The 11,787-nt window shown below is 41.1% G+C and overlaps 1 protein-coding gene across 43 annotated transcripts in view; it reads left to right on the forward strand.

The window, feature by feature from the left end:
- Positions 1 to 10,174, forward strand: part of GPHN (gephyrin) — a 593,334-nt gene extending 583,160 nt beyond the window's left edge. For all 43 annotated transcript variants that reach the window (XM_077257154.1, XM_077257160.1, XM_077257187.1 and 40 more), the window contains 3 exons: positions 7,055 to 7,158; positions 8,119 to 8,215; positions 9,091 to 10,174. In XM_077257154.1, coding sequence (XP_077113269.1) covers positions 7,055 to 7,158; positions 8,119 to 8,215; positions 9,091 to 9,224 — 335 coding nt within the window. In that variant the 3' untranslated portion in view covers positions 9,225 to 10,174. The remainder of the gene's footprint in view (positions 1 to 7,054; positions 7,159 to 8,118; positions 8,216 to 9,090) is intronic.
- The last annotated feature ends 1,613 nt before the right edge of the window (positions 10,175 to 11,787 follow it).

Consider the following 11,787-nt stretch of genomic DNA (forward strand, 5'->3'; position numbering starts at 1 on the left):
TCACTCAAGACTTTTCTTTTCAACTCCTTTGGCATGGTTAAAAGTTATTTTTTAATTCCTATTACTTTTGGGATATTACTAGCACTTATTTTGCCATCCAGCTTGTCCTATTGCAAGATGATTGGGAACACCACAGCAGTGTATTTTTATAATTTCCTTCGTTAAATAAGATTTGATTCAGGTGATCATCTAATCAAAAGCACATTAAGTAGAATGAGGTGTACTCTGGTTGGAATTCAACTGACATTGGAATGGAATGGCTGTCAGACATGTAGAGAAGTTGATTTGTATAAAACTGTGCAGTGGTCTCTTAATTGTAGCCATGGCCCCTAAATATATACTGTATGTATATACCATATATTTGGTATTGCAGCTTGTGTAATTGAGCAAACTAATGAAATACAAAATGTCAATCACACAAGGGAAACCTCAATGAAAAAAAAGAAACATCAGAATTGCTGTTTTTAGGGCACCACATTTCCTCCTCTCTAAAAAAAAAAATAAAAAAAATAAAAGAATCCAAATTTTTTTTATCCCTAAATACTATCAATAGAAGCTACAGCTCAATGTGCAGAATAATCAAGCCATCACACAGTTACATCAAAGGGAGAAAATTGTGAGGACAATGTTTTTTTTCTCAAAATGTTTGACTTTTTTTTTAACCATAAAATCTAAAAAGAAAAAAAATACTTTCAGTTTGGTATCACTGTAATAATACTGACTTGAAAAATTGTGTTACCAGATAATTTTTATTGTACAATAAATGTCATAAAATAAAATCCTCAAAAGAGTGATGGAATTGCCTCTTTTTTTTCCTCGCCATTTCAATGCACTTGAATTTTTTTCCGTGTTTTTCAATGGTGGCATTAACAACCATGACCTGTCCCTCAAAAAAAAAAAGCTTATATGACTTTGTCGACTGAAAAATAAAAAAGCAATTTATTTTCTAAGAAGGAGAGTCACCGATGCAAACGTAATTACGAAAAGTGGTTGCCAAGGCGAAGGCTTAAAATGAATGATGCCATTCAAAATTACAGCTCATTTGGCAAAAAAAAAAAAAACAGGCCCTCATGGCGATGGAAAAGTAAAAACAAAAATATGGCCCTTGAAGTAAGGGAAATAAAAAATGAGAATGCAAAAATGAAAGAAAAAATCACCTGGCATTAAATCGTGACAAAGGATAAAGCCAAGTTAGTAGATTTTAATGATACACCGACTCGGTTGCATGCTTGGTGGGATGAATGCTGAGCAATGTGAAGGCTGGCATATTATCATGGTTCCTGGAAATAGTTTTAGAAAGATTAATCCACCTGACCAAGTGTTTTCTCCCACTGTAGTCATTTATTGAAGCTTTCAATTAATTTGCATCCATAAGAGAATCAATACACCGTTGCACTGCTATCACTAATTAACATGCTGACAACATATTAGGATCGTCCAAGGACGCATGCAGTTAGTGGCAAAGTCTGCCGCTATTATTATCCTGATGTACAACTACCAGATTAATTAGCTGCGTTGCAATGTTGATGCTGACATTCCCACAGGACACCCCTGAAGCGGACTATAAGTTGTGTTCATCCGGCACACTTACTGTGTCCTACTGCATTTGTTAGGTAGCCATCCTTAGTTAATGGGAATAAATCTCCCTCTACTTTGTTTGGGATCTCTGTATCCATATTGGTTGTTGTGTTGTCTCTATGCTCCTATGCGAGGGATGACTCAAAAATATCTAGTGCCAGGCAAAGCCGGTACTTGATGCATATGTAATAAAGCTGCCTCCCAGTTCGCCCTCACAAATATGAAAAAGGGTTACATGGCGGCATATCTGCTTTCTTTCCACTAGAGTTGGTGTCAGTTGACTTTCAAGACACAGTTCAGCAGCCAAGTCATTAATCTGTGGCCTTTTGAACCGACTTCTCTCTGCCGTTTCCTCTTCTGATTAGCCGGCCTGGCATAACATCACGGTAATGTTGCACCAGACTTGAGATGCTCACAGGTAGGAGGTGCTTCTCAGGGCTCCCGTACCTCCAATGGCCACAGGTTACTGATGTGGCCGCTGGATCAGATTGAACCAACACTACTTTATCAAACTTTCACAGACTATTCCAATTGGAGTGATAGATACATTTACAATTCATGTCTGTTTATCCACCCTATTAGGTGATGTCAAATGTGAACTATTATTGATCTTTATAATTATTATTTATTATTATACCGCTATTTATTCCATGGCGCTTTACATGTGAGGAAGGGTATACATAAAAAACAAGTACAGTAATCTTAAACAATACAAGTCACGAGTCACGACTGGAACAGAAGGAGAGAGGACCCTGCCCGCGAGGGCTCCTAATCTACAAGGGATGGGTGAGGATACAGTAGGTGGAGGGTAGAGCTGGTCGTGTAATGGTTTAGTGGTTACTGCAGGTTGTAGGCTTGTCGGAAGAGGTAGGTCTTCAGGTTCCTTTTGAAAGTTTCCATGGTAGGCGAGAGTCTGATATGTTGTGGTAGAGAGTTCCAGAATAGGGAGGATGCGTGGGAGAAATCTTGTATGCGATTGTGGGAAGAGGGGAGTAGAGAAGGAGTTCTTGAAGGCATCAGAGGTTGCGTGCAGGTAAGTACTGGGAGACTAGGTCACATATGTATGGAGGACGCAGTTTGTGTGTGGCTTTGTATGTCATGGTTAGCGTTTTGAACTGGAGTCTCTGGGTAATGGGGAGCCAGTGCAGGGATTGACAGAGAGGAGAGGATGGGGAATAGCAGGGGGATAGGTGGATTAGTCGGGCAGCAGAGTTTATAATAGATTGTAGGGTTGTGAGAGTGTTATAGGGGAGGCCACGGAGCAGGAGGTTGCAGTAGTCAAGGCGGGAGATGATGAGAGCATGCACTAATGTTTTTGCAGATTGTTGGTTGAGGAATGTACGGATCCGGGAAAACATTTTAGTCTTGAAGTCTGCAAGAAGTGGAGAGGGCTTGGATATGTGGTTTGAAGTAGAGATCAGGGTCAACGAGTACCCCGAGGCAGCGAGCTTGTGGGAATGGGGAGAGTGAGCAACCATTTATCTTAATAGATAGGTCCGTTGGGGGGGTCGAGTGAGATGGTGGAAAGATGATGAATTCTGTTTTGTCCATATTAAGTTTTACAAATCTAGCGGAGAAAAGTATGAAACAGCGGACAGAAATTGAGGGATTTTGGTTAGTAGGGTGGTGATATCTGGTCCAGAGATGTAGATCTGTGTGTTGTCAGCATACAGATGATATTGAAAGCCATGAGATTCTATGAGCTGTCCCAGGCCGAAGGTGTAAATGGAGAAGAACAGGGGCCCTAGAACTGAATCTTGCGGGACTCTGACATATAGGGGGTGAGGTGAGGAGGTGGTGTGTGAATGGGAGAGTCTGAATGTCCGGTCTGTTATATGTGAGATAAGGCCAAGCCTGTGATGCCAAGAGATTATATAGACATTTTAATAGCAGCAAAGAGCCATATATATTTATTGGCAATCATATAGTAATCATCGCTAAAGTCCAATCATCCTTTAGTTCTAGTATTGACTATATTATTCCATATTATCAAGTTTCTCTTTATTTTAATAATAGGGCAGATGTAGTAAAAGCTATCAAATACAGTGATAGTACACCATATTTACTATTGTAGTTATAGTAGTTTTCAATCTCCTATTGCCAACATCCTAGAGAACTAGCTGCATGTAAGAAAGCAGGACTACTCTCCCTTACTGCATGTAAACATACGTTCAAGCCCTATGCGTTTCATCATTTCTTATAACTGCCATGATCATTAGGGGCTAGCAGTTTCATTGATATCTAATTACTAGTGTTGAGTAGTGTTGAGCGATACCGTCCGATACTTGAAAGTATCGGTATCGGAAAGTATCGGTATCGGAAAGTATCGGCCGATACCGTCACAGTATCGGAATCCAATCCGATACCGATACCCGATACCAATACAAGTCAATGGGACTCAGGTATCGGACGGTATTCCTGATGGTTCCCAGGGTCTGAAGGAGAGGAAACTCTCCTTCAGGCCCTGGGAACCATATAAATGTGTAAAAGAAAGAATTAAAATAAAAAATATCGCTATACTCACCTGTCCGACGCAGCCGGGACTTCAGCGAGGGAACCGGCAGCGTTGTTTGTTTAAAAATCGCGCTATTACTTGGTTACGTGAATTCCCGGCTTGTGATTGGTCAGGTCGGCCATGTTGCCGGGACGCGGACCAATCACAGCAAGCCGTGACGAAATTACGTCACGGCTTGCTGTGATTGGTCCGCGTCCCGGCAATATGGCCGCCCTGACCAATCACAAGCCGGGACGTCACGGGAGGCTGGACACGCGCTCATTTTAAAATGGGCGCGTGTCCAGCCTCCCGTGACGTCACGGCTTGTGATTGGTTGCGCCGTGATCAACCAATCACAAGCCGGGAGGCTGGACGCGCTCATTTTGAAATGGGCGCGTGTCCAGCCTCCCGTGACGTCACGGCTTGTGATTGGTTGCGCCGCGATCAACCAATCACAAGCCGGGAGGCTGGAAGCGCTCATTTTGAAATGGGCGCGTGTCCAGCCTCCCGTGACGTCACGGCTTGTGATTGGTTGCGCCGCGATCAACCAATCACAAGCCGGGAGGCTGGACGCGCTCATTTTGAAATGGGCGCGTGTCCAGCCTCCCGGCTTGTGATTGGTTGACCGCGACGCAACCAATCACAAGCCGTGACGTCACGGGAGGCTGGACACGCGCCCTTTTTAAAATGAGCGCGTTTCCAGCCTCCCGTGACGTCACGGCTTGTGATTGGTTAATGGCGGCCATGTTGCCGGGACGCGGACCAATCACAGCAAGCCGTGACGTATTTTCGTCACGGCTTGCTGTGATTGGTCCGCGGCCCGGCAACATGGCCGCCCTGACCAATCACAAGCCGGGACTTCGCGTAACCATGTAAAAGCGGGAATTTTAAACAAACAACGCTGCCGGTTCCTGCGCTGAGGTCCCGGCTGCGTCGGACAGGTGAGTATAGCGATATTTTTTATTTTAATTCTCTATTTTACACATTTTAACATTAATGTTGTTCCGATACCCGATACCCGATACCACAAGAGTATCGGAATCCCGGTATCGGAATTCCGATACAGCAAGTATCGGCCGATACCCGATACTTGCAGCATCGGAATGCTCAACACTACTAATTACAATTATTCAGTGTGTTAGTTTATGATTACACGTATCGGCATGATTGCTCAAATCATTGACGGACTGAAACAGGTTTTGCTCGAGAACATCCCTGTATTTCGCACCCTCCATCTTCTCCTAGACTCAGACCATTTTCCCTGTTCCTGCTGCCGGAAAACATCCCCACAGTATGATGCTGCCACCAGCATGTTTCACTGTGGGCATGATGTTCTTGGGGTTTTGCACCAGACATAGTGTTGTTTACCTTGGTGGGTAAAAATTTTAATTTTAGCCTCATCTGAGGCACTTTCCGCCATACATTTGGGGAGTCTCCCATGTCTTTTGGCATACTCAAAATGAGCCTTACAGTATTTGTGTTTAAGTAAAGGCTTTTTTCTGTCCACTCTTCTATAAAGGCCACCTTTATGAAGTGTGTGGCTTATTGTGGTCATATGGACAGATAATCCAGTCTCTGCTTGGGAACTCTGCAGCACCTTCAGGGTTATTTTTGGTGTCTGTGCTGCCTGTCTCATTAATGCCCTCCTTGCCTGGGCTGAGAGTTTTGTTGGGTGCCCTCTCTTGGCAGCTTTGTTGTGGTACCATGTTCTTTCCATTTGATGGTAATGGATTTGATGATGCTCCAGGGGATCATCACAGATTATGATATTTTTTTAAAGCCAACCCTGATTTGTACTTCTCCACAACTTTGTCCCTGACTTGTTTGTAGATCTCCTTGGTCTTCATGTTGTTTGGAGATCTCTTTGGTCTTCATGGTGGTATTTGGAGATCTCCTTGGTTTTCATGGTGTTGTTTGGAGATCTCCTTGGCCTTCATGGTCTTGTTTGGAGATCTTCTTGGTCTTCATGGTGGTGTTTGAAGATCTTCTTTGTTTTTATGGTGGTTTGGTTAGTGGTACCTCTAGTTAATGGTGTTGCAGCCTCTGTTGTCTTTCAAATAAGGTAAAGTGTACATATTGACAGACACGTGACACTTAGATTGCACACATCCTGTCACTAAGCATGGAACTTATGAAGGGAATTGCTTACACCAGAAATTTTTAGGGACTTAAAAGTAAAAGGAGTAGATACACATGCACATGACAATTTTTAGCTATTGGAGCTCATAAATGTAATGTATGCCTATATTTTCTCATTTCACCAACTTAGACAATTTAGTGCTAATGGATCACACACACATCGGATTACAGAAATATTTACACACAGGGTGTAATGTCACAAAAGAGGTTAAAGGCCATGTATACTTTCGCAAGCCATTGTATTTAATCTACATTTAAAAGATTGTTCAAACCAGGCACGTGCACTCGGGTCATCCTTTGCATGGCCGAACAGTTCAGTGAACCTACCCATCTTCTTGTTTTCCATCTATCTGCCCCCATTCTCTCTTAATTGGCAGAAGACAGAAAAGGATGGGGAAAACAAGTAGGTGGGTAGGTGCACCGAACTACAAGTAGATCAGTCCACCTAATGTCTGTGCTTGGTTTATACAGTCATTTTTTGGTGACAGACTCGCTTTAACATTTACATCAGAACTATTCTTGCTGTATACATGAATCCGAGTGCATAAACATGGGGACTTGTATCACTTGGTAGGATGGTTATTGGTGTTCCATACAGTCAACTGTTCCAGGGAAGGCATTGGTTTTCATGCCTCGCTATGGTCATGTAGGGGTCAACATGAGAAAGACCTTATTGATTAAAATGTCCCCTGCATCTACAAGGTGAAAGGAAAAATCAATTTATACGTCCTGCAAAATCAAAGATGGTTTATGGATTTAATGCCAGAAAGTGTTACATGTGATTTATCCTTTTTACTGCCTGTCAAGTACTGATTAATGATATTTACTTTCCATTCATTCTAGGCAACCCTGTGTCAGCAGTAGTTACCTGTAATCTTTTTGTTGTACCAGCACTGAGAAAGATGCAGGGAATCCTGGATCCAAGACCTACAATCATCAAAGCCAGGGTATTTACATTGAGTATAGAAAAAAAAAGAAAACAAAAATATGTACGACCAGCAGAATTATGAATACAACTCTGGATTATAATATAGGCGGTAACTTAGAATCAGTACAAGTAATGCAATTTGCTTGCAAAAATACATAAAAGGGATGTCCTCTTTAGCAAAGAATCTGCTAACCTGCTAACCACACCTGGGACCCTGAGGAATCTGCTGTAATCTGTGGGAATATGGGTAGCAAATGTCCCATATTCCTACAGTTCCGCCACAAGGAAAGCAAAACACTACACATGCCTATTGAAATCAAAGGTATATGTCTCCTGAAATTGCTCCTAACCAAAAATTTGTATAGCCAAAGCTAACTCTCCTGGTGCCCCGTACACATGCACTCTCTTCTCAGCCGAGTGTGCATGGGTTTTCAATTTAGAGAGACTAAGCCACTTCGATACAACTGACAGCAGCTCATCCCCCAGAAAAACAAAAGTGGTCAAATCTCATAGGGTTGTTGTAGTTCTCAGATGAACACACTGAATCAAAGACTTGTTGAGGGGTGTGACTACGCTGGGTGTACACAGGGAGTATCTTACTTATTCCTCAGTTTTCTGTTCTGCTATTTTCAATCATGTAAGAAACGCCTAAACTTATACATCATATGCCCATGCTAATGAAGGGTATAAATAAATGAACATACTGGAACTCTTTATAGACTGTTGCAAATGACAAATTGTGATTTTTTTTTTTTTGTTCTAACTGGCTGTTATCTGAATCGCGTAAGCTTCTAAGTTGAAATAATAGTTTCTCTATACAACATTAATCCAGTGTGTGTAGATTCTAAAGTGATTTCCTAAATCGCAGCCATTTTTTTACTGTCATATGTTATCTTTAAAAGGTAGATTGGCCCTTGAAATAGTGAACAAAATTAGTGACTATAGTTGAGATTAGAATACTTTCTTTGCTATATTGCAGTTATCTTGTGATGTAAAGTTGGATCCTCGCCCAGAGTACCATCGCTGCATACTTACATGGCATCACCAAGAGCCACTGCCTTGGGCACAAAGTACAGGTCAGTAAGAATTTAATGTTAAAGCCGAACTTAATTAGAATCAACCTAATAAAATACCTAACTGGCTTGAAAAATTGATTACAAAAAGTCACAAAAATCATGTACATAACCCCCAACCCCCCAAAAAAAAAAATTAATAGCCAGATCAATGGAGACTCGGTCTTGGTTACAAAACAAGACCATTGTCCAGTTGTACTTTATCTAACCCATCACCGACATGGAAAACCCCTACACTGGGGCAATTCATAGGACCCATGTTGATCTTTTTGAAGTTTAGCTCATGTTTTCTTTTTTTTAGCTGTTACATTATTTTCCCTTTGATCTATAAAACAGCTGCCACGTGTTAGTAAACTCCTTCTTGCAGACCTAGATGAGCACGATCTCCATCAATGCCATAGACAGTGAAAGAAGAGGTGATGAGCATAGTTGACCAAAAGTCTGCTGAAATAGGGACTTCCTAAGAATCTTTTGGGATTCCAGTGGTCGGACTACGAACGATCTATGGATACTGTAGGTTGTATTTTGCTATTGTGGGTAACTGGAGATGAGCCAATCAATTAGCAGGTCCCTGGTCTAGCGAGCGCATCAGTAGCATGTGGCCACCAAGCTGGACCCCTGCGGGAATCCAAGGCACCTCTACTGATTTACAAACATGGTAGGATGTCATCGTTGTGAGGTGATGCACTCTTGATGTTGTGGCGGGCCTACTAATTTGTAGATGCTTCAGGGATGTTGGCAGGTAGGAGGAGGTTCACAAGTTAGGGACTTCTAAGGTGGCTGCTGGATCAAGGTCCAACGTTAACCTAAGCTGATCCAGACACGATGGCATCTTCTTTTTCAATGCTTGTACTCACATCTATGTCTTTTGCACACAGGTAATCAGATGAGCAGTCGCCTGATGAGTATGCGCAGTGCCAATGGACTGTTGATGCTACCTCCAAAGACAGAGCAGTATGTGGAACTTCACAAGGGAGAGGTGGTGGACGTCATGGTCATCGGAAGGCTATGATGACAAACGCAAGAGAAGAAGCATCGATGCATGTCCACATATCATTGACTGTATCCTGTAATATGCAATGGCACAGCTAATTTTTATGATTTGGGATAAAAGTTGATCAGTGTAGTCAACATCTTGAACTAAAATTCACAAAAAACACAACAACAAAAAACAACAACTTGACTTTAAGGAGAAAAAAACCTGAAAAAAATATATCTTTTTTTTTCATAATAAAAAAAAAAAATATTCTCAGAAAAAAAAAACCTCTTATAAAAACCTTATTCTGATTATATCAAGGCAACTTTTCCTTCATTGCAATTGCTTTGTGTGTTAAAATGCTAGGTCTAATAGCAGTAGCTTTTAGTAGACAGCAGTAGATGCCTGCAAAAGTTGTGTTTCTCTCATCCTTAAAGTACAAATACTTAAGCTCTTAATCAAGGCTGTCTGCTTACTTTATACTAGCTTAGATGACACTGCTGTTTCCCTTATCAGTATGCTTCATAACCGCTTCACAAGAGAGCTCTGCTTGTTCTTTATCTTGTATAATGTGTTGATGTGCACAGTGCCAAAAGCCAAGTGGTTGCTTCTGGATCAAGACTCCCCATCTTCTTAACAAGGAGGAGAGATGTCCTGGCAATCACTCCGCTCAGTACTATTGGGCAGTAACTGAATTACCTTTTCTTTGAACGAAAAAAAAAAAAAAAGAAAAAAAATTGCTTCCTTAAGTGCTGACAGCCTTTTTAACCAATACATTTAAAAAAATGTACAGAAAAAAAATATCAAAAACTGATCTTGTACAGATTACAGTGTACCAGCATTCATGTGGAAAACAAAAAGAAGCAAAGAAAATATCGAAGAACTCTGTACCATAACATTTTCTGTAATGATATTGAAACAAGATTAATTAAATCCTTGACCATTATTTAAAAAAATAATAATAATAAAATCCGTTCTTCTTTTGTCTTATGTTTTGTGAATTAAAAAAAAATAAAAAATTGCGAGGAAAAAGAAGAGGGAAAAAAAGTTGCTTTGTGGGTAGAACCAATGCTGGAATGGTGATTTTTGTTATTTACTTTACTTTTAATTTTCTCTCTTTTTTTTTTGTGGCAAACATCTTGGAGAACTAACCACAGATCTTGTGTGGATGTCACTTGTGCAAGTACTTTGTGGAGAACTCGTCGAGATTCCTCACAGCGCTGAAAAAATCTATTCATTTTCTTGATGTAGACTGTATAAAAAAAGATATCGTACTGTGCAAAAGGTATAGGTAGGGCTGAAAAAATGCTGCAAAGTAAGTGTTAATAGTTTGTTTTAATCATTTAACAAAATGCAAAGTGAATGAACAAAAGAGAAATCTCAGTCCTATTAATATATGGTGTGACCATCACTTTTTATCGGGACTTGGCACAGTTTTTGAAGGGAATCAGGAATCAGCAGAGAGATTGTTCCAAACATCTTGGAGAACTGACCTCAGATCTTCTGTGTATGAGGCTTGTGCAGATCCTTCTGGATCCCACAGACTGGATCATAGGAGATGAGGGTTTTGTGGGGCTGTTTGTTCTTCTTTACTATGAAGATGGTTCGTAATGACATTGTCTGTATATTTGGGATCATTGCTGCAAAATAAATTTGGAGCCTCCCTTATGGTATTGTGTGATGGATTAGTGTCTGCCTGCCTGTATTCCTCAGCATTGAGGGCACTAAGAAATGGGTAACGTTGAGGACCATGGAACCAGCAGATGAAAGTCCGATCATTCTTCCTTCCCCTTGAAAATGGAAGATGTCCAGCAGTGTTTTCAGCTCAGAACGGGCAGGAGCAACACCATCTACTGGTCGGAAGTGTATTTATGGAGGAATTGCGGCTAAACACCATTTCTTCTACATGGAAAAAAGTCCAAGTGACTCATCTAAGCATGAAAACATAGGACATGGGCCACAGAAAAATGGCAGCAGGTGTTCTATACTAATGAGTCAAAATGTGAAAAACTCGGCTATACTAAAAGGTAATTTGTTTACCGAAGGGCTGAAGAGTGGCACAAAAATGAGGGTCTGGAGGAAGAGTGAAGCACTAAGGAGGGTCCTTGTAAGTTTGTGGCTGCATTTCAGCAAATGTTGTTAGGGATTTGGTCAGGGTTAGGGGTGTCCTCAATGATGGGAAACACAGGGAGATTTCTCATTGGCTCCAAATTTATTCAGCAGTAGGACAACGATCTCAAACATCCAGCCAATGTCATTAAGGGGTGTCATCGTGTAAAGAAGAACAAGGGGTCCTGGAAGTGATTACTTGTCCTCCATGAATCCCTGATCTTACATCATCCAGTCTATGTGGGATCACATGAAGAGAAAAAGGATGTTCACACGCCTCATTCACAGAAGATCTGCAGCCAGGTCTCCAAGATGTTTAGAACAATCTCCTGCCGAGTTCCTTCAAAAACTGTGTGCAGGTACGGAGAATTGCTGCTTTGATGGCGTGTTGAATATTGTTATGAGATTGCTCTTGAAAGTCCTCTTTGCATTTTGTTAATTGTCTAAAATAAAATTATTAACCCTTCCAACTTTGTAAGCTTTTTCACTT

The sequence above is a fragment of the Ranitomeya variabilis genome, chromosome 1 (assembly GCF_051348905.1).
Source record: "Ranitomeya variabilis isolate aRanVar5 chromosome 1, aRanVar5.hap1, whole genome shotgun sequence".
Taxonomy (NCBI): domain Eukaryota; kingdom Metazoa; phylum Chordata; class Amphibia; order Anura; family Dendrobatidae; genus Ranitomeya; species Ranitomeya variabilis.